We start from the raw sequence: 24,195 nt of genomic DNA, 5'->3' as shown, positions 1-24,195 counted from the left end.
AAACATGACGCCAGTTTGTTTTATTTAGTGCTAAACCTTCTAGTTTGTAAAAACAAGCCTGACACCAACCTGACATGAGCAAGTGAAAATAATTAGCTCTCATTTTCTCAGCCTCCTATTTCCTCCTCCCTGCTGTGTTTTCTTCCCACTAAACCACCACATGTCATTGGAAATAGGAGGCAATTAGTGGGCTCATTTCAGCCCCACAACTGCAGCAAGAAGAAAGTATTTATGATGGCACAATGAACAGCTGAAAGATTAAATAACATTTGTCTTTTGAAAAGAAAATGACTTTGGACTAAATGGGGCATTTTTGATTATATTCAACCAGCCTTAGAGTAGCAGTTTTAAATTGGGCCTGCCTATGTGATATAGGATCCTTAGAGAACACAAAATGAACCATTTACAAAAAAAAAGCATGAAAATAAAATACAACTCCAGCGGGCAATTTGGTGTTGCACCGAATATTAGAATGCATCTCTGTATAAAAGTTAATGAAGAAATGTAATATTATTGTAAACACAAAGGTGACAATGAAGTTAAAAATTAAGATCTATTTCTCTGTTAGAATAAATACACAGCATTTAGATGATTAAGAGCCTGCTGCATTCAAAAAGCATTGCAAGCTTTAAGTAAGCAGAGGAAGAAAAACATAGAATTGATATTGTTTAAATGTTAAAATGATGAATAATGCTTGTATGAGGAACCAGATTAGTCACAAATGGGAAATATATTCTATGCAATGTACTTACAGTTCTGCAAAATATACCAAAAGTCAACAGCAAAAACAAAAATCTATAATTAATTTGCCTTATAATTTGTAGTGGCAATTCAACAGCAATTTCCACTTATTTGATCCACTGTCTTTAATGTATCAAAGGCACTTCATGGAACTTCATTGAAGAAACTGAGTAAGAATTTAAGTATTAGGGCAGATGACCAGAGAGGTAGTCTTCAAGAAACTTCATAAGAAAGAGGGATAAAGATTGATAGTTCTGGGGGAGTCGGTGTAGGGATTTTAAAAAAATTATTCATCGTTCAGGATCTAGGCATTTCTGGGAAGGCCAGCCTTTATTGCCCACATTGAATTGTCCTCAATCAGATGGAGATCAGTAATGTTCTTTAACCTCTGCAGTGTTTCTGATTAAGGTATTTTATAACGATACTAGCTAGTGAGTTCCAGAATTTAGATATGATGATGTGAAGAGCAGTGATATATTCTGAAGTCAGGGTGACACACTTGGAGGGAACATGTAGCTGGTAGAGGTCATGGGATTGTGTGTTGCAGTACTGACAGACAAGAAACTGCTGTTTGTCTTGAAGAGAGTACACCCTGAAGCCATGATGGTTCAGGTAAAAATGGGCTACCTTGTCCTGGAGCTGTGGGTAATTGCATGGTACTGAAGCTGCTCACAAACAGTGACCACTGTGTTAGAATGATTTTTGGGTTTAAGTCATTTACATTTAACAAATGGCTTTGGCTACCAGTCTTCTGTTCCTTGAAAATGTATTGTGGATTTAACGTGACCCATATGTTTTGGTCATGTCCCACTTTACATAATTACTGGAAGGACATATTTACTACTATTTCCTCAATTTGGAATATAGATTTACAACCTCATTTTATTACTGCAATTTTTGGCATACCAAATGAAGATGGTAATCAGTTTTCCCCTTCAATCAGACGAATGATTGCTTTTGTAACATTAATGGCCAGAAGGTCTATATTACAAAATTGGAAAGAAGTAAATCCTCCTACCACGTTTCAATGGTTTTCTCAAACTATTTCTTATCTGAGCCTGGAAAAAATTAGAAGCACTATTTTTGACTCATCAATTAAATTTGAAGAAACTTGGAGACCGTTTATTCGATATTTTCATATGAATTAATTTGGCCTTTTCCAGACCTTCTTTCTGCTTATTCATGTTCAGGTATGGAGTTCCGGAGTCTGTTGACACTATCATATACTTGTAAACTATTATTATTGCCCATGTTAGTTTAGTTTAGAGTTTTATTTTTCTTAATATATACTTTTTTTCACATATTTTCAATTTTTTTTTCTCTCTTTTAATGGTTATTTTTGTTTTTTTTCATATATAATCATATGGACTTGATTGACTAAGGTATTTTCTTCTGTTGATGTTTAATAGGATATTGTTATCTTATTATCAATGTGATTTCAAGTCTATTGTATTCATAATTTACTCATTATTATGTTATGTTTTTTTTGTGCATATATGAAAATCAATAAAAAGATTGAAAAAGAAAGAAAGAAAAGAAAGATTTAACGTGGAATAATGCATTCCTAAAAGGCTGTGAATCCTAGTCCAGGTGACGCTGGTGTCCCTGGCATGGAAGTGAATCAGAAGGTGTGAAGTTTGTGTGTAGTTTCAAAAGAGAGTATTGTTTATACTTTGTAAATATGGAATTGTCCTTTGTGTTTAGCACATAATTATTGAGCTCCACGTTGGGCCAGCAGACCTTTCCACCGAAAGCATCTCCATATGATGCCTGCTTTACCTCGTTTAGTCGAATAAAGAAGCTGCTTTGCAACTGCCAGTAATTTTCTCCGGTGATTTCATTCACGTAACAACATACTGTATCACATCCTGACTTGTGACTTATAAGTAGAAGGAAGACTTTACAGGGTCAGGTGGGTCCCTTGTTAAATCTGTGAACTGCTCTTGTATCCATGGTATTTGCGTGGCTTACCTTGTTGAGTTTCTGGTTAATGGCAATGTTGACTGTGTCAAGGGAAGGTGATTAGACTCTCGCTTTTTGGAGATGGTCAGTACCTGGCACTACAGTGACATGAACATTACTTGCCACTTGTCAGGGCATGTATGAATATTGACTAGTTGTTTCTGCACACTGCTATGGACTGCTTCATTTGCTGAAGAGTTAAGAATGGAATTAAGCATTGTTTAACGTGAACACAGGCACTTCTGCTTTTATAATGAAAGGTAGATTGATGATGGATGTTTTTAACTAGTGGGAGAGTCTTAAATGGTGAAGCTAAGAGGCTGGTCGTTTGCATGTCACATGTAGAAGTTTATTCTTGCAGGAAGTTGTGAATCACTGAGCTCATGGACCCAGAGATCAGCAGAGGTTAGACCATTAGAAATATTTAAAGTGGAGAGAGATACATATTTAAAAGATTGAGGAATTGAGATCATATGACATACTACAGGGCAGAATTAGACCATTCAGCCCATTGACTTGCTTCTCCATATGATCAAGACTGATTTCTCTTCATGCTCCCACGTCCTTCCTGTAACCTTTGATGCCCTTACTAATCAAGCACCCGTCAAACTCTGCTTTAAATATTGCTAATGATTTGGCCACTGGAGTCACCTGTGGCAATGAGTTCCACAGATTCACCAAGTTTTGGGAGAACTTGGGCAGAAATACTTCAGTGCTCTGCACCTAAAGAATGAATCTGAACTGACAGGAGTGGCTGAGGCTTTGGAGAACGTTTAGGTGGACACAGGACAATGTCTTTATGACATGCTTCAGATTCTGACAGCTGTAGCAGACCCCTGGTGAGAACACAGATGATTTCATCACAAGATTGACCCTAGCAGTGCAGGAATCTCAGCACAAAGAAATACTCCTGAGCAAATTCAAAGAAGTGATAATTTTTCAAGCACTGATTGTTGGAGTCCAAGGCGGGAGGACACAGGAGAGTTTCCTGTCCAAAAAGCTCTATTTGTCTTGGGACAAAGCATATTCCACAGCTTACCGCCAGGAGGCAGTCAAGTGAGGCATTAGGCAAATTCAGCCATTACCATCACCACTGATTCAGGCATTACTGGAGCAAGAGCCCCACCCAAAAGTATCAATGTTTGCTGCAGGAAACTGACTCACAGCCTAGAGTCTCCAAAGAGATCATGAACTTTATTATTTTCTGTCAGTCACCTATATATAGACACTCTTGTGCCTAGTGTCACTTTATGGACATAAAATCAATTTATGTATATAAGCAATCTTATGTATTTAAAATTCATGTGGTTTTTTATTATTGCGTTTTTTTTATCTTATTGTGTTTTTTTTTAGCTGCATCAGATCTGGAATAACAATTATTTCGTTCTCCTTTGCACTTGTATTGGAAAGGACATTAAACCATCTTGAATTTTGTAAGCATCCTCAGGGACGTTGTCACTGCAGGGAAAGTCATGCCCAATGGTCTGATTCCAAGCATCAAAAGACAGTCTGCCAGTTTTGTCAGAAGGTAGGGGACTCAAAAATATATTTTTTACTCAGTAATGTAATGAGAAAATGGGAGAATTCAACCTTCAACACCATGTAAGGAGACAGCTGGAACGAAGAAGTGGGCACTACTTTCCATTCCCACGACATGGCCACTGAAACCAGTTACTTGATATAATTTCAGAGGACCTGTCCTGGGCCCAGCACCTGAGCGCAATTATGAAGAAAGCACCTCTACTTCCTTAGAATTTTGCGAAGATTCAGCATGACATCGAAAACTTTGACCAATTTCTGTAGATGTGTGGTGGAGAGTATATTGACTGATTGCACCATGGTCTGGTATAGAAAGATCAATGTTTTTGAACAGATAATCCTACAAAAAGTAGTGGATATCCAGTGTGCACATCCACATTGGAGTACTGTTGCAGGAAAGCAGCATCCTTCATCAAGGACCCCCACCATCCAGGCCATGCTCTCTTCCCACTGCTGCCACCAGGATGAAGATACAGGAGCCTCAGGACTCACACCACCAGGTTTAAGAACAGTTATTACCCTTCAACCACCAGGATCTTAATTTTACTTGTCCCATCACTGAAATGTTCCCTCAACATATGAACTCAATTTCAAGGACTCTTCATCTCAAGCTCTTGATATTTATTGCTTATTTATTATTAGTATTTCTCTTTTTTTCCTTTTGTATTTGCACAGTTTGTTGTCTTATGCACACTGGTTGCTTGTCCGTCCTGTTGGATACGTCTTTTCATTGATTCTATTACGGTTCTTGGATTTTGCGGAGTACGCCCACAAAAAACACTTTCATACTTTGATAATAAACTTACTTTGTACAGTGTATCAGTGGGTTTTCCAAACTGACACTTCAGGTCAATACTACAGCTTGGCAGTGAAGTTCAAGGTTAAGGAGAACTGCGAGCTGAAGCTTTACAAGGCCTGCCCAGTGCCGTATGCAGTGGGCCTGAAGGTAGAAGAAGAACTTGACCAACTACAGAGAGCGAATGTGATAGAGCTGGCCGTACAGGAGTGTAACCGCAGCAAGCAAGAGTTCTTGAAACAAAAATACAATCGGCACACCAGACCATGAACGCTTGGTGCCAGAGGCAGAGGAGGAAACATGGCTACCAGTTGTCGTCTGGCATTGTCACAGTCAAGTCAGAGACTTAAGCTGGCAGGCAGATGAACTGTTAGGCGACATTTGCATCATATACACAACCAGAGTGACGGGAGACCGAAGGAAGGTATAGCTGAAGCTGGTGAAGCTGGTGTCCCAGCCAATGACGCCAATTGGACGCTTCATCAAGAAAAGGAGATTCACAGCCCACTGCCCTCAACTTCAGCTAACCAGGAAGGCACAGAAAGAGAAGCTGACCCCTTGGGGCAGTGCACAAAGGTGCACCAGCCAGTTAAGTGCTACCAAGTAGGATGGACATTCCATCATTTCTCTCAGAATACCCCACTTATTCCCTTCTTCCGTGGTTCCCATCTATAGAGGGAAGGATCTCCTGCATCAGATCGACTGTGAGTGCACTTGCTGGCCGATCAATCGTGCAATGAATTGACTGAGCGTTCTACGTGCAGGAGGCAATATCTTCTGGGCCTGGGCTTTTGAGTGTGCACGCTTTTCATCTTAGTTTGCAGCTCCCACACTGCAAGTTGCCCAGTGAAAACGTTTAACTATATCACCCCTTTGTAGTTCTTGCTTTGTGCCTGCTTAACACCCACGGCCATCATAACATTATGGTTTTCACATGCCTTTTCTGTGTCCTATTGTAATTTTACCCCACATCCAGTTTACTGTTCAGAGGCCTGTATACAACTCCAGTCAGATTTATTTTCACCCTTGCTGTTTCTTAACTCTGCCCACAAAGATTCTATACCTTCTGATCCTCTGTCACTTATTTCTAAGCTTCAGACTTATATATTTTTAACCAAAAGAGCCACTCCATCCCCTCTGCCCACCTGCTTGTCCTTTTGATATGATGTGTATCCTTGGATGTTAGGCTCCCAGCTGTGATCTTTCTGCCACGACGCTGTGATGTCCATAAAGTCAAAACAGCAACTTTCTAACTGCGCTACAAGGTCATCCTCTGTACTACGTATACTGTGTGCATTCAAATATAACACATTCAATCCTATAATCACCATCTTTTTCAATTTTGGCTACGTTACCTGAAGATAAGTTCTTACCCCTTTCTAAATGCTTTGTCTTTTTTTAATACTCTGACCTTCTGCATAACTGTGAATTAAGAGTGATGACATGGGGAGGTCAATTACAATGGTGTTAGGCAGGAACTTTGGAGTGTGAACTGGGGACAGATGGTTTTCAGGAAATGTGGAGGTTGCATGAGGGTCTGGACATGTTTGTCCGAAAGGGTTAGGGTTAGGATTAGGGTAGACTGGGAACAGATGGTTTTCAGGAAGTGTGGAGGTTGCATGGGGTTCTGGACAGAGAAAGGGAAAGGATGGTAGGGTAAAGGAACCATGATTGACAAGAGAAGTGGAACACTTTGTCAAGAGGAAGGAGGAAGCACATTTAGGATTTAAGGGAAAACATCAGGAGGGGCTTTTGAGAATTATGAAGAAATCAGAAAGGAGCTTAAGAAGGGACTTAGGAGAGCTAGAAGGCGACCTGAATGACAATGGGAGAAAGAAGAGACAGGCTAAAAGGGCAATGTTGCAACAATCATGCTGTATTTCACTAACCAGGTTGAATGGGAACATCAGGTTGGTGCTGGATCCCAAGAGAGGGAATTTGTAGAATGGCTATGAGATGGCTTTTTAGACCAGCCCACAAGGGGAATGACGATTCTGGATTGGGTGTTATGTAATGACCCAGATTTGATTCGGAAGCTTAAAGTAAAGGAAACCTTAGGAGACAGTGATCATAACATGATAGAATTCACTCTGTAGTTTGAGAAGCAGCAGCTAAAATCAGGTGCATCAGTATTACAGTGGAGTAAAGGGAATGACAGAGGCATGAGAGAGGAACTGGCCAAAGCTGTTTGGAAGGCAACACTGGCAGGAATGACGGCAGAACAGCAATGGCTTAGAATTTCTGGGAGCAATTCAAAACGTGCAGGGAAGACGCATTCCAATGATGAAGAAGTATTCTAAAGACCTTGGCGAAGGAAGTCAAACACAACATAAAAGAAAAAGAAAGGGCAGATAATATAGCAAGTACTAGTGGAAAGGTAGAGGATTGGGAAGCTTTATAAAAAATAACTAAAATAGCCATAAAGAGAAAAAAAATAAATATGAAGGCAAGCTAGTTAATAATATAAAAGAGGAAATAAAAAGTAAAAGAGAGAGAGTTGATATGGGACCACTGGAAAATGACACTGGGGAGGTAATAATGGGGGACAAAGAAATGGTGGACAAACTTAATAAGTATTTTATGTTAGTCTTCACAACACTTCACTGTATGCCGGAAATGTGAGAGTATCAGGCGCAGAAGTGAATGTCATTGATATTACTAAGAGAAGGTGCTTGGGAAGCTGAGATGCCTGGGGACAGATAAATCACTTGAACCAGATGGACTACACCCCAGGGTTCTGAAACAGGTAGCTGAAGAGATTGTGGAGACATTAGAAATGATCTTTCAAGAATCAGTAGATTCTGGAATCGTTCTGGAGGGCTGAAAAACAGCAAATGTTACTACACTCTTTAAGAAGGGAGGGAGGCAGAAGGAAGGAAATTATAGGCCAGTTAGCCTGACTTCATCGGGAGAAGATAGAGTCTATTATTAAGGATGAGGTTTCAGAGTACTCAGAGGTAAGTGACAAAATAGGCCAAAGTCAGCATGGTTTCCTCAAGGGGAAATATTGCCAGACAAATCTATGGAATTCTTTGAGGAAATAACAGGTACAATAGACAAAAGTGTCAGTGGATGTTGTTTATTTGGATTTTCATAAGGCCTTTGACAAGGTGCAGTACACGAAGGTGCTTAACAAGGTAAAAGCCCATGGTATTACAAGAAAGATACCACCATGGGTAGAAGATTGGCTGACTGGTGGGAGGCAGAGTGGGAATAAAGGAGGCCTTTTATGGGTGACCGCCGGTGACTAGTGGTGCTCCACACGCATCGGAATTAGGACCGCTTCATTTTCATGTTATAGGTCAATGATTTGCATGAAGAAATTGATGGCTTTGTGGCCAAGTTTGTGGAAGATACAAAGATAGGTGGAGGGCAGGCAGAGTTGAGGAACCAGGATATCTGTAGAAGAAATTCGAAAGATTGGGAGAATGGGTAAAGTGGCAGATGGAATAAACTGTAGGGATGTTCACAGTCATGCACTTTGGTAGAAGAAATAAAGGTACAGTCTATTTCCTAAATGAGGAGAAATTTCAAAAATCAGAAGCACAAAGGGACTTGGGGGTCTTCATATAGGATTCACTAAAAATTAATTTGCAGATGGGGTTGGTGGTAAGGAAGGCAAATGTAAAGGTAGCATTAATTTCAAGAGGTATAAAAACAAGGATGTAATGCTCAGGCTTCATAAGGCATTGGTCAGACCTTACCTGGAATACTGAGAGCAGACTTGGGCCTTTTCTTTAAGAAAAGACATACTGGTGTTGAAGAGAGTCCAGCGGAGATTCATGAGAATGATCCCAGGAATGAAAGGGTTAACATACGAGGAGCGTTTGATGGCTCTGGGACTGTGCTTGCTGGAGGTCAGAAGAACGAAGGGGGATCTCATTGAAATTTATTGAACACTGAAAGGCCTAGACAGTGTGGATGTGGAGCAGATGTTTACTATAGCAGGTGAGTCTAGGACCAAAGGGCATGGCCTCAGAATAGAGGGACAACCATTTAGAACAGAGATGAGGAAGAAGTTCTTTAGCCACAGGCAGATATGGAGGCCAAGTGATTGGGTACAGTTAAGGCAGAGGTTGAAAGATTATTGATTAATCAAGTTATGGGGAGAAGGCAGGAGAATGGGGTTGAGAGGGATAATAAATCAGCCATAGTGGAATGATGGAACAGTCTCGATGGGCTGAATGGGATACACTCCAGGTTACTACGGGAAGCAACTGAAGCGATTGCTGGGGGTACTGACAATAATCTCTGTGTACTCACTCTGGTCACAGGGTTAGTACCAAGGATTGGAGGATAGTAAATGTTGTTCTGTTGTTCAAGAAAACTAACAAGGTTAATTCTGGTAATTATAGACCAGTAAGTCTTGTCAACAGTGATCAAACTATTGGAGAGATTCTTAGGGACAAGTTTTCTGAAAAGAGGATGCTGTCCAAGTTGCATGCCATCTTGGTCAATAACTCCCATCCTCTCCATAATGTACTGGTTAGGCACAGGAGTACATTCAGCCAGAGACTCATTCCACCGAGATGCAACACTGAGCGTCATAGGAAGTCATTCCTGCCTGCGGCCATCAAACTTTACAACTCCTCCCTCGGAGTGTCAGACACCCTGAGCCAATAGGCTGGTCCTGGACTTATTTCCACTTGGCATAATTTACTTATTATTATTTAATTACTTATGGTTCTATATTGCTATATTTCTACACTATTCTTGGTTGGTGTGACTGTAACGAAACCCAATTTCCTTCGGGATCAATAAAGTATGTCTGTCTGTCTTATGAGGATTTGGAGAAACATACAGCAGTCTTGTTAGGGAATGTGAGTATAGCTTCCTGTAATGGCACCCCCTCCTCATCATCCCCCATCCCCTCCCCCCTCCCCTCACCTTATATCCTTGCCTGCCCATCATCTCCCTCTGGTGCTCCTCAGCTCTTTTCTTTTTTCGATGGCCTTCAGTCCTCTCCTTATCAGACTCCCCCTTATCCAGTCCTGTATCTCTTTCACCAATCAACTACCCATTCCTGTACTTCAGTCCTCCCCCTCCCAGTTTCACCTATCACCCCGTGTTTCTCCCTCCCCTCCCCCACCTCAAAAATCTACTCCTCATCTTTTTTCTCCAGTCCTGCCGAAGGGTTTTGGCCCAAAACATCGACTGTACTTTCTTCCATAGATGCTGCCTGGCCTGCTGAGTTCCTCCAGCATTTTGTGTGCATTGCTTAGCTTTGTGAGAGGCAGGTTGTGCCTCATAAGCATAGCTGAATTTTTTTCAGGAGCTGACAAAACAAATTGACAAAGGTAGGGTGGTGAATATGGATTTTATAAGGTGTTTGACATGATTCCATTGGAAGTCTCATCCAGATAGTCAGAAGGCATATTCTGCCAAGCAGACCATGACTAGTGACTTCCCAAAGGGATGTGTTCTGGGGTCTCTGCGCTTTGCAATTTTGAAAATGACTTGGAAGGGTGGGTTAACAAGTCTGGAGACAACATGAAAGGGTGTTGTAGATAGCGTAGATTGATATTATAGGTTATAGTGGGACATTGATAGAATGCAGAGTTTGGTTGAGAAATGGCACATGGAGTTCAATCTGGAAAAGTGTGAAGGCAATGTGGAGGGACAGGGGTCTCTTGAGGTCCATGTCCATTGATCCCTCAAAGTGGTCACACAATTTGTTAAGATTGTTAAGAAAGCACATCATATGCTGGTCTTCATCACTCAGTATTGAGTTCAAGAGCAGTTAGGTAACGTTGCAATTTATAAAACTCTGGTTAGACCACATTTAGAGAATTGTGTACAGTTCTGTTCATCTCATTATAAGAAGAAAGTAGAGTCTTCAGGGAGCGCAGAGGAGATTTACTATGATGCTGCCTGGATTAGAGAACAAATCTTATGAGGAAAGGTAGAGTGAGCTCAGGCATTTAAGGTTGACCCCTGAAGTCATAGAACACTACAGCAGAGAAACAAGCCCTTTGGCCCATCTAGTCCATGCCACAAAACATAGGAACAGAAATAGGCTATTCAGCACCACCATTCCATCATGGCTGATCCCAGATCACCCTCCACCCCATACACCTGCCTTCTCACCATATACTCTGACGCCCTGACTGATCAGAAAATGATCAACTTCCGCCTTAAATATGCCCACAGACTTGGCCTTCACTGCAGTCTGTGGCAGAGCATTCCACAGATTTACAACTTTCTAGCTAAAAAAATTCCTCCTTACCTCTGTTCTAAAGGGTCGCCCTTCAATTTTGAGGCTGTTCCCCCTAGTTCTGGACACCCCCATCAGAGGAACCATCCTCTGCACTTCCACCCTAAATAGCCCTTTCAACATTTGGTAGGTTTCAATGAGATCCCCACTCATTCTTCTAAATTCCAGTGAGTACAGGCCCGAAAATGCAAAACGCTCCTCATATGTTAACCCCCTTCATTCCCAGAATCATCCTCATGAACCTCCTCTGGACTCTCTCTAATGACAACACATCCTTTCTGAGATATGGGACCAAAAACTGTTGAGTGCGGCCTGACTAGTGTCTTATAAAGCTTCAGCATTATCTCCTTGTTTTTATATTCTATTCCCCTTGAAATAAATGGCGACATTGCATTTGTCTTCTTTACCACAGACTCAACCTGCAAGTTAACCTTCTGGGAGTCTTGCAAAAGGACTCCCAAGTCCCTCTGCACCTCTGATGTTTGAACCTTCTCCCCATTTAGATAATAGTCCCCACTATTTCCTTTTACCAAAATGCATTATCATGCATTTCCCACAATCACCACTAACTCTCATGCCAAATTAGTCCCATTAACCTGGATGAAAGTCCTCTATGCCCCTCTACTTATCCAAATTTCTCTTAAATGTTGAATCAAACGAACATCCACCACCTCCACTGGCAGCTCATTCCACACTCACACCGCCATGAGTGAAGAAGATCCCTTCCTCCAGGTTCCTCTTAGAGATTTCATCTTTCACCCTTAACCTATGACCTCTAGTTCTAGTCTCACAGCGCCTCAGTGGGAAAAAACCTGCTTGCCCTTACTATACTCCTCATAATTTTGTATACTTCTGTTAGATCTTTTCTCAATCTTCTATGCTCCAGGGAATAAAGTTCTAACCTATTCAGCCTTCCCCTAAAACTCAAATCCTCAAGTCCCAGCAACACCCTTGGAAATTTTCTCTGTACTCTTTCAATCTTATTGATCTCCTTTCCTGTAAGTAGATGACCAGAAATGCACACAGTACTCCAAATTAGGCCTTGCCGATGTTTTACACAACTTCAGTGTAACATCATGACTCCCGTGCTCAGAAGTTTTATTTATACAGACCAATGTGCCAAAAGCTTTCTTTACGACCCTATCTACCTGCATGTCACCTTCAAGGAATTAAGGAATAATGGATCTGTATTTCCAGATCCCTCTGTTCTACCACTCACTGTGCAAGTCCTACTCTGGTTTGTCCTCCCAAAGTGCGACCCCTCACACTTGTCCACATTAAATTCCACCTGCCATTTTTCATTCCATTTTTCCAGCTGGTCCAGATCCCACTGCAAGATTTGATAGTCTTTGTCATTGTTCACTAATGGTCCCAATCTTGGTGTCACCTGCGAAGTTGCTACCCAGAAGACCACGTTATCATCCAGATCGGTGATATAGGTGACAAACAACAACTGACCCTGCACCAATCCCTGTGGCACACCACTAGTCACAGACCTCCAGTCAGAGAGGCAACCATCCTCTGGATTCTCCTGTTAATGTAAAATCCAATTTTATGCTTCATCCTGAATGTCTACTGGCTGTAACTTCTTGACCAGCCTTCCGCGTGGGACTTTGTCAATGCCTATTCTAAAGGTCTTGCTTAATACTACTTTTTAAGAGTTTTCCTTAATCCTACTTGCCAAAGCACTTCCAGCTCCCCCAAGTCCCTTCTTTATCTCCTTCCTGGTTACCTAATAAATCTCAAGTACTCCGCCTGATTTTTGTTACCTAAATCTTAAGCATGCTTCCTTCTTCCTCTGGATTAAATATTCCATCTCTTGTTAATCATGGTTCCATTACACTGTCATGTTTTCCCTGTCAAACCTGTCCAGAAGCCCATTAAAGGAACATTAAGGGGAGACGCCAAAGGTAGTTTTCGTTTACAGAGAATCATGGGTGCTTGAAATACACTACCAGTAACGGTTGTGATGTCTGACAGAACGTGGACAGTTGAAAATCTCTTAGATTGGCACGTCTGTGCAGGAAAAAAGGAGGGTTATGGGCTGTGTAGGAGGGCTGGGTTAGATAGGTTTACATTGGTAGGCACAACATCATGGGCCAAAGGGCCCGTATTCTGCTGTACTGTCTATATCCTATGGCCTACTAGGTATGAAGAGTAAAAACTGAGAAATGAACATTAATTGGCAAATCTGGGAGACAGGAGAGAAACATTGGACAAGGATTAGGAAACAGGTAGCAAAGTTTTTTGTTAGCAGGGAGTAGAATAATGGAGGACAGTGAGAGTACAAGTTAATAATTAAGCCTTGAAAAGGTATGGGCATTGATAAGGACTTTGGTAGAAAATGCATGGAGGCAAGTGCTTTGTCAGGAAGTATTAGGTGAAAATGAAATAAAATAAATAAATAATATCTTGACAAAGGCACGGTTATGATTAAATATGACATAAGGCATGCAAACAATTTGGTTTGGTGTCACTGTCTCTGAGAAGGGGACGAAGCTGATGATTAGAGAACGAACATCAGAGAAACTACAACTGTAAGGAGCACTCAACAGCTCAGGCAGCAGTTGTGGAACAAGGATTAGACTGAAGATTTCACTGGAACTGGGAAAGAGAAAAATGCTAGATAGGAACAACGGGAGTATCTGCGATAGGTTGTGGCCAGGTTTGCTGAGGGAATAAGTTCTTCCTGGAGTAGCTGGAGGGTAATCGAGGTGTTATGATATGCTGCAAATAGCAGGCCAGGGTATGCTCATGCAGACAACAAAAAAAAACTGAGCTAATATTACTGATAGATGTCTGACAGCAAAATAAGCCAGTTCTGATATAGACACAGAAAGTGAGGCATAGAAACTTCTGAAATCTTCGAAATTCAACAGTGTTTAAGTCTTTAATGTTCACAGAAGGAAGTGCTGTTAATCAAGTTTCCACTGGGCCCCATTTAAACAACACAGACGGATACAGACAGACAAGTCAGAGTGAGAATTAAAGTGGCAAACAAGAGAAGCCTCAAGCTCATTCCTCCACACTAAACGCAGACACCCTGTGAAGAATTGCCTCAACCTGCATTTGGTAGAGGAAACCACACCGTGAACACCGAAAGCGTTATGTCACAGTGGTAAAAGTACAAGTGAACTGCAAATTACATAGAGGGTTGGTTGTGGCAGTGTAAAGAAAGAATCACAGTTCACACAGGGAGTTTTTGTTGCAATTGTACAGGAAAATGGTGCGCCCACATCTGGAACACTGTACATAGTTACTATCTCCTTACCTAAAGATGCAGAAGCAGTCCAAAGAGACTCCCCAGGCTAATTCCCAGAATGAGAGGGATGTCTTGTGAAGAGAGACTAGACAGTTTGCACCTGTATTCCATGGATTTTAGAAAACTTATCTTAAGAGTGCTTGGCGATGTAGGCATTCAGGACCTTTTACCAGTGAGAGTCATAATCAAGGAAACATAAAATAAAGGGTGAGTTCTTTTTAAAAACTGAGGGCAGATAAATTTCTCCTCTCAGGGTGGTGAAGCTCCAGAATGTTCTGCTCAAAAGGATTATAGATACCGTTATACATGTTTAAGGTGGAGTTAGGTACATATTGGAAAGACTGAGGAATTGAGGGCGATAGGGAACTGGCACAGGAGAAGAACTGTTGCTAGCATAGATCATAGAACTGTACAGGCCATTCAGCCCACCATCTTGATACCAATTTATACTAAATATCCTCCTCCCATTTATCATTCATATCCCTTCATTCCCTTGATATAAATGCACGCATCTAAAAGTCCACTAAACCGCCTGCTTCCACTTCTACCTCGGTAAACTACCTACTCAAAAAACTTACCCCCCCCCCCACCTCACCTTTCAACTTCACCCCTCCCCTCCCTACCCCAACCTTAAGAACAGGAAATCTAGCATTTGACATTTTTTCGCCCTATCTACACATTATTTTATCTATTTAAACATACAGCTTGGTAACAGACCCTTCTGGGCCAACGAACCCCTCCACCCAATTACGCCCAAGCGAACAATTAACCCACAAACCTCATTCTTTTTGGGAAATGGGAGGAAACCGGAGCACCCAGAGAAAACCCTCACTTTTCCAGGGAGAACGTACAAACTTCTGACAGATAGGGGAGGGAATTGAACCCAGTTGTTTGCTGTAAAGAGTTACATTAACAGCTACACCACCATGCCGCCCAGCCTCTTATAATTTAAAAAAAAACCTCCATCAGGTCTCCCCTCAGCCTCCAGCACTCTAGGGAGAACAACACAAGTTTATCCAACCTGTCCTTACAGCTCATACTCTCTGATCCAGGCAGCACCCTGGTGACCCTCCTCTGCTCCCTCTTCAGAATCTCCACACCCTTCCTACAGTAGGTGGCCAGAACTGCACACTGTATTCCAAGTGTGGTCTGACGGAAGTTCAATAAAGTTACACAGCATGACGTCCTTACTCTTGAACACAACACCCTGATCAATGAAGGCAAGCATGCAACACACCTTTATCACCTTACCCACTTGCATAGCCAAATACAGTGAACTTTGGACCTGGAACCACAAGAATCTCTTTGTAACTCAGTGCTATTAAAGGACCTACCATTAACCGTATACTTTTTCCTTTCACTTGACCTCCCAATGCACGACATCACACTCTTGCCCAGATTAAATTCCATCAGCCACTTCCTGCCCAGATCTGTCAGTAATCTATATCCCACTGTATTCACTGATGGTCCTTTATACTGTCTACAGCTCCATCAAACTTGCTAATCGACCCATCGACATTTCCTTTCAAATCCTTGATATATATCACATATGACTGAGATTCAGCACCAATCCTTGTGGAACACCACTAATCATGGACCTTCAGTCAGAATAACAGCCTCCCATTTCTACTCTCTGTCTTCTACGGGTAAATCAGTTCTGATCCACTCTTGCAATTCACCCTGAACCCCATAGATCTTCTGAATCGACCTACCATGAGCAATCCTATCAAATGCCTTTCTAAAGCCCTTGCAAATGACATCCAGTGCCATACCTTTTTCAAGCTGCTCTGTCACCTCCCTGCAAAGCTCAATCAAGTGTGTAAGGCATGACCTGCCCTGCTGACTGTCTATTAAGCAGGTCATGGCTTTCCTGTCCCTCAGTTCCTTACCACCAAGGTGAGGTTCATTAGACTAGAATTACCTGGATTAGTCCTATTTCCTTTCCTTTCATTTCCAGTCCTCTGGGACCTTGCCTGTTGCTACTGAGGGCACAAAGATCTTTGGCAAAGCCCCATCAATCTCCTCACTTGCTTCTTTCTATATTTCGGGGTATCTGCCATCAGGTCCTGGGGACTTATCAACCTTAATGCTTTTCAGAAGATCCAACAATACTTCCTCCTGAATCTCAAAATGCTCCAGCAAGTTAGCATGCTCCACCCTGCCTTCATTACCCTCCAAGTCCTTCTCAGTAAATACCAACACTAATACCCACTTAAGTACCTCTGCCACTTGCTCCAACTCCAAGCGGAGATTCCATCCTTCATCCTTGAGTGGACCTACCCTCTAGTTTGTTATCATCTTTTCCTTAAATATTAAAGTAAATTAGTGATGATCTTGTTGAATGGCGGTCTAATCCTGGTCTCATTTTCTTGCGTTACTGCGTTCTAAAATCGACAGTACTTTTTACATACAAAACCGCTGAACTACCTGCAAGGCAGTTTGTTACGTCTCCCATTCGCTGGGAAAATGGAGACACCACTTTCTCCCTTATTAGGGAGAGAGAGAGAGAGCCTGTGATATGTCGAATACTGGGTGAAATGCGAAGTCTTTGGGGTAACTGTAAGTCTGTGTCTTTGCTGCTGTTTTGCTCACGCTTGAGTGCTCGGTGGCGGTGTCGATGCTTTTTTTTGTCAGTGGGGGGAGGAGGGATTGTTGCTTGCTTCCGCTTATATGTGGGGTGGGGGGGGGGGTAGCAGGGGAGGACTTCAGGGTTCTAACATTTAACTGTCATTCGATCTTTGGGGCACTCCTCTGTTTTCGTGGATGGTTGAGAAGAAAAAGCATTTCAGGATGTATATTGTATGCATTTCTCTGACATTAAATTGGACCTTTGAACCTTTGAAGTTAGAGCAGCTTTGCTTAATCTTAGATAATTCATAAATGTGAAGCACTGAGTACTTCCTCTCCCAAACCAGGGACTCAGAAGGTTCCACAAACTACTTCTGAACCATCACTGAGCTGTAAATTGCCTCACAAAAGAAACAATTTCCAACAGTCTATGAGAAAACTAGCTTGCTGCAATACTGCCAACCCTCTGGTGCACCACAAGACCAACCAACCACACCAGAACTTTCAAAGTCAGCACAACAAAACTCGCAACCCTTCAAAGTTAAAATCAAAAAAAGTGTTTTGTAAAGCAGTGGATAATGCAAATAAAAAAGTTTCATGAAACAATGAATCATGCAACCCTATTTAATGAATTACAGACCTTGTAACATCCTCCCTGAGCATCAAGCATCTTCTCGTACCGAGCTATGGACATGAAGCATCCTGCTCAACATGACAAGAACAACTTCCACATGCCCAAAGCAAAAAAAACCCCACAAAACTGATTGTTTTCCTTCCAGTTTGCAGCTTCATATTTAAAAAAAAACACCGTTAGAGGGGATACCGGATCAGGTCACTTGACAGCGTAATGGGGGAAAGCTTGTTTGGGTTCTGTGGATTTATGGGAAAGATCGTTGGAAATGATGTGTGATTTCAATCACGAAGGCAGAATGAGTTAATTACTTACAAGGGCAAAATGTCCAAGTCAGCATGCCTGCACTCTGCTCCTTTGCATTGAAACAAGTTTCATGGGTGCTGTAAAAGCCTAGCCTGGTACTACATAGGTGACCCACAGCCAATGGGTTAGTGCAATTGTACTCACAGAGCAACGTTCACAATCACCTTTAACCAAAAGAGTTGCATGTTCTGTGCATCACCCCACCAAACACACACGTACAACTGTAGATGTGGAAAGATCCTCTATGCTTTACACTAAAAAAAATGTCAATGCAATACAAACTAAATTTAACTAACTTAGCTATTGTAATATGCTTAATTACCTCTGTTGACAATATGATGTATGGATATCCTATTGAGACACAAACTCTGTGAAGCTGGGTTCTATGCTTCAGACAGCAATTTGAAAGGACTCTTTTGTGTATTGGAGGGCAAGATTATTTCGCCTGTGGCTTTTAATCTTTGATATTTTTCAATGGGCAATCAAATTGTTACAGATTGGGCAGCCGTATTTATCTCCACTACTGGGCACAAAGAAGAAATCATGTTCCCATCCCTCTCTTAAAAGATCTGTATTCATCTTTCTACTTCCATTTGATTTGGTGCTTTCATCATGCTTAGTTTCACAGCCACAGTGGGGGTACGAAGGTCAAAAGAGGAATGCATGCGATTGTTCAAAGAGTTGTAACTGGTGTCCTAGTGTTAGCAATGTATAATGGTGAACTGAGTATAATTACTATACTGTAGATGATAATAAAATTTCATATTCTAATACAGAAATTAGAGGTCTTGAAGAGCTGCGGGGTGCACATCAGAAGAGCCACATGTGGCTTCGTTGTGATTGGGACAATGTTTTGAGTGCAGATCCCATAGGCTGCAGACACTGCTAGATCGTCCACTCTTTCCAAAAGGCCAATTGCACAAAAGTAACCATACATAACCAAACCTTTCATCTAACAGTAGAGAATTAGCCTGATGACACTGCTGCCTAATTTGCTCCAGCAATGTAACACCGAACTCTCATCTTCTGAGAATTGCCACTGATCAAGCTGTCGGTAGGCTTCATCAAACTGGTGATCTCAGCAACTGCAAATCTTTTGCTGGGAGTAAAGTCTATGTGAAAATTAATCAAAGCGCTAGAAGGATTTAATGCTGGCAAAGGTTTCTAGCTCCAATCATGCATTGTGTAATACTAAATGCCAGAGCACGGAAATGTAAAAGGCATTCAGATGTCACTTACCTGAAACCCTTTCCCCGGCTTTAAATGATAACCAAAGAGCAGGTCAAGGTGCAGGATCTTTTCTCCAAAATCATCTTCTTCAGAATCATCTCCCTTCAAAAAAAAATGTTCAGTGATTAATATCTGTGTACCATGTCCTGTGTATGTTACTCACAATGGGATTTTTTGGTTTGTTAAGAGTAGGAATGCTTCTTTGTCTGATAAGTGTTTTGCTCGCAGTTGTTTTGCTTTATACTTGTTGATATGGTAATTGTATTCATTTGTTAACCAATGGGGAATGTTATTTTGTCTTGTGAGGCTGAGAACTTGGGGGAGGGGTTTTTCGCGGGCTTTTGGTGGAGAGCCGGGAGGACGATGCCGAGGAAGGTGGACGTGCACTGCACTGCTCGGAAAACCACCGGGCTTGGTCCTAGGTGCGAAGACGTGGAGGTCGGAGGCAAGCGACGAGGGGTCGGATGGTTGATGGTTGAGCTCCAACGATGTGCACTAAACTGACTGAACTTTGATAAGTTGGCGCCTTTTTTTTCCCCCTTGCATATATATTGTATTGTCTAATACTCTGTTAATTTTAGTAAACTCTTTAAAGTGTATTTCATAACGGTATTTGTTGTGGGTTTGATACTGTGGGCGGGCGCGAGGCATAAACTCGATTCTCACAGCACCTGCGTGTACAGGAGGTGGGGTTGGTGTGTGGCTGGATCTCCTTTTCCCCTAGACATATACCAGCCTGGTGGGCAAGTGTTACATCTGTCTTTACAAGCAAAATATTTCTGATTATAGTACAACTTGTGCACAGTGAAACACAAAGGAGTAGAATCAATAAGATTTGTAAAGTGCAACATCTTTAAGAGTTAATATTATTAGAGTCTGAGGAAGGAGTCTTGCTTTTATTTTAAAGAGTCAATTCATAAATACCCATGTGATGCCAGGACAGAAAGTAAGGAACAAAATTCATACTGTAGTGATCGTGTAATTGATTTTAAAACTTGAAGGTGATGTGGAAAGTAAAGACAAAAGAGTTCAGCATTGAGAAATCCTCCAGAAGAATGACTTGGTGCAGGGAACAGTAACGACTGAACCTTTTTTAGAGAACATAACGCTGAGCTGAGATTAAAACACACAAAATGCTGGAGGAACTCAGCAGGCCAGGCAGCATCCATTGAAAAGAGTACAGTCGATGTTTCAGGCCGAGACCCTTTGTCAGTACTCCTTTCCATCGATGCTGCCTGCCCTGTTGAGTTTCTTCAGCATTTTGTGCGTGTTACTTGAATTTCCAGCATCTGCAGATTTTCTCTTGTTTATGATTGAGTTCAGATTGACAGATTTGTATTTTAATTCAACTGAATCAGCTGTCTGTGATAAAAAAAAAGAGACCTTTCAAGTTCTAAATCAACTCTGGATTCTTGGATCAATCTGGTCTATGAGTAATTTACATAGCTTAGGCCAATATAGTCAAACCCTAACCAGTGTAAAGAATAACCAGTGAGAAACATTTATTTTCCCTACTCACCAACATATAGAGCTGTGATAAAACACAAGTGGATCAGATTCTGGTACAATAGACAGAGATTTCAATTGTCAACCACTACAAACGCAAATCCTAAGACACAGTGGGACCTTTGCAACAGTAACTTGTCCCCAAAGCTAGTTCCCAATCAGCAAGGCCCTGCACAGCTCTGACAGTCTGATGCAACACATCCCCGGTTCACTAAATTCAATACTATCAAAACACTTTGGCTGCCTTTGATATTCAAAGGTATTCATATTAAAATAGAACTATTAAAACATAGAAAAATTTTAAAAATAAATGAAGTTTAAGCACCAAAATGCAAAAATATTCGCACTTAAATTAATAATACACATAAATCAATTAACTTAAAACAATGTAAATTGCCAGAAACTTGCCCATCTCCCTTAGTGCTGTTCTTCACTACTGAAACGGATGGATTGATTGAACCTGTTCAGTGGGCAGATTTCCCAGCATGCCTGCATGGAAACTGTAAGCAGTTGGCCCTCCAGAAAGAATCCAATGTCAGAGAACAGTTCAAGTGCATCACAGATAATCAAGTATGATCTGCTAGTTGCATGAACTAATAAGAAAACTGACATTGAATTTATTCCTTTAGCATCAGATAATAAATGCAGTACCACTTTGCTAGTAATATAATCGAGATAGGTATGTATTAATCCTAGTCTTTAACCATAAACAATTTCCAGAGTAACGGACCCTGAGGATGAATGAGTGTTCTTTTATTTCTTAATGCTTCATGGAATTTCTGCTGTTGCCTCCTGTCGGATGGGATATTATTGGAAAATTATCTCTAAGGAATCTACTAAAAGCAAACAAAACTGTTAAAAACAGGGAATTAACTTTAAAATTTTAGGAACAATCAGGTCACAAGCAAAAAGTTCAAAGTACATTATCAAAGTGTGTATACATTATACAACCTTGGGATTCATCTCCTTACTAGCAGCCATGGTTGCATAATGTACACATACTTTGATAATAAATGTACTTTGAACATTGAACCTTATGTTTGTGTCCTGATTTCTTCCTAAAATGTTTAAGTCAATTCCTTGTTTATAATAGTCTTGTTTGGTTTTAGTAGATTCCCCAGAGATGATTTTCCAATAATATCCCTTCTGATGGGAGGCTACAGCGGAAATCTGAACAATGCACTGTGATTATGTTTTGACCATCTGCATTGATTTCTCCCTTTTTTTAATCTGGTGGGAAAAAGTCTGAGAAGTAAACCTATTGCTAATTCAATTGAAAACAATGACTCAGTATAAAGAAGGAAACAGCAAATACCACCCGTCTACAGCCAGAAGGCCCAGATGACCAAGAAGGAATTACCGCTTAATACAAAGCATTTCAACGACGAAATATTTTAAAGAAAGCCATTAGATTAAACGCAGTTACTATTTGATCAGTGGAGGAATGCGTGAGCTGTCATAAGCCATAGCTGAGTCTGGCACAACAAGCACTGAGGAGTAACTGAACCTCAGCAAAAGGGACGACCAGTTATAGCCTATAATTCTGTCCGACAGAAATAGCATAATCAGCTTATTTCACTGTTTGCTGGTTTTGTACTCAGGATTACAGTGTTTTTACAAAACTTAAACTATAGGTGATACATTCTCTGACCTACATGAACAAGCAATCAACAGGACTGTACAAAGTATAAAAATCTTTACAGTTTAGAGCAAATAATTCAAAATATATTTTTGATTCTCAGCAGGTGCTTAATAGATCTATGATATGCATGTTGTGATGAGTTTTCTAGAAATCTCTGCATCTCATTCATATTTAAACTCACTGGTCTGCTATACTTTCTAAGCAAGTAGATAGAAAAAGAATCATAAATGCATCAAGAACTACAAGCTCCGAACAAGAAACTAACAAGGTGCTTAAAATGCAGTACATTATATGTGATGTAGTTTAAAACGATGTTATTTTTTCTTTACCTACCTTAATTAAAGGAGGAAAGTGAAAAAGGTTCAAGTAGTCAAGGGTCAGTTTTTCAATTTCAGTCTGAAAGGGAAGACAGGGGCTTGTTAACAGCAGGCAATCCTTTCCATCTTGTCACTAACTTCCATCAACACTTCATCAATTTTCTGGGAACTATTTTAGATCGACAAATGCAGCTACTTATCCTTCTTCAGATTTAAAACAAAATATCTATTTTCTTAATTTTACTTTTGCTTTATAATACATATGAACAGTAGTAGGCCCTTCAGCCCTACAGGTCTATTCTGGCAATCTATCAGATAATGCATATGTATCTGCAGCAAAATGCATCATTCACCTTGATACTAATATATTCCTTTTAAGTTTAAAAATTTTATTGATTTGTCCTAACACATATTTGGAGCAAACTCTCTGTTAAGAAGGGGTTTTACTGTCATTTGCCAAAAGAAGCAAAATCAAAAGCAATGAATTTCACATTTCTAGGAAATAATATCACATCTCATAGAAGAACAGAATATTCTTAAAACATTCTTGAAAAGATATTAAATAAATAAGCATAAATACATAGATAATTATACATTTATTAGATAATAAGTGGTATGCATAATAAAAAATGAAAATACTCTCCGGTGCTTAGTGACACTGGGCATGAAAATAGAAAGCTTGTTTCCCAGAACCATGCTGCGTGCAAAATTTCACCAACACAAATCAAAATACTAACAGCTCCAGTTTCTAAAGCACCCCTTGAAGTTTCTTCCTTCGTACCTTTAAATGAATGATATGTCCTTTGGACTGTATTCCTATGTCTTTCAAATCTTGTTCTTTCAGCAAGAGCAGCCTTCGGCCAGTTATGTGGTGATTTCTGAACAGTTCTGCGTAGCCTTTCATTTCACTGTCTGTGTCACCTACAGGCACAAAGTTACAGAAATACATCATATCTGCAAGTAACCTGAATTTCCAGAATTCTAAGAATCAATCGCAATCTTTAATACCTTTATCTAACAATTGCTGTATCCAGAAGTACTGTAAAAGAGAAATAAGACAATGATTATAATAAAATGCAGGATAAAGAATAATATTCAATGTCCTTTGCCTCCATATTATTGCAATCAGAAATAATGTATGTATTTTTAAGATTGCTAAAGGCAATGAAAAGGCTTAATTACCAAAAATATTTATTACGATATTAGACACATGATATAAAATACAATGATTTAGTGCAGCCCTGTTCAAAAAAGCTCAGATTTTCCTGAGAAATGACAAAAGATCTACGTGGAATTGTCTGCTTTATCCTATATAATTAATCAGTAAGTTTAGGATGTTCGAACTGTTGCTTGCAACTGAGGCCCAGGAGTTCCTGAGGGTTCTTCATTGCTATCATTATGACTGAATTCTGATATTGGATTCCTCACAGATTCAGAAAAAAATTCGAAGTTTTTCATCCTTCTGAAAGTGGGCATGCCTC

At 40.6% G+C, this 24,195-nt stretch overlaps 1 protein-coding gene across 6 annotated transcripts in view; it reads right to left on the bottom strand.

Annotated features, from left to right (window-relative positions):
• The window catches only part of LOC132392587 (mitogen-activated protein kinase kinase kinase 20-like), a 130,891-nt gene that overhangs the window by 33,376 nt on the left and 73,320 nt on the right, over window positions 1-24,195 (bottom strand). For all 6 annotated transcript variants that reach the window (XM_059966662.1, XM_059966665.1, XM_059966660.1 and 3 more), the window contains 4 exons: window positions 23,723-23,753; window positions 23,496-23,635; window positions 22,731-22,793; window positions 19,259-19,351 (listed from right to left, as the gene is read on the bottom strand). In XM_059966662.1, the coding sequence (XP_059822645.1) occupies window positions 19,259-19,351; window positions 22,731-22,793; window positions 23,496-23,635; window positions 23,723-23,753 (327 nt within the window). The remainder of the gene's footprint in view (window positions 1-19,258; window positions 19,352-22,730; window positions 22,794-23,495; window positions 23,636-23,722; window positions 23,754-24,195) is intronic.

This window comes from Hypanus sabinus, chromosome 4, assembly GCF_030144855.1.
Source record: "Hypanus sabinus isolate sHypSab1 chromosome 4, sHypSab1.hap1, whole genome shotgun sequence".
Classification (NCBI taxonomy): Eukaryota; Metazoa; Chordata; class Chondrichthyes; order Myliobatiformes; family Dasyatidae; genus Hypanus; species Hypanus sabinus.
This window is presented reverse-complemented; position numbering and strand designations above follow the sequence as displayed.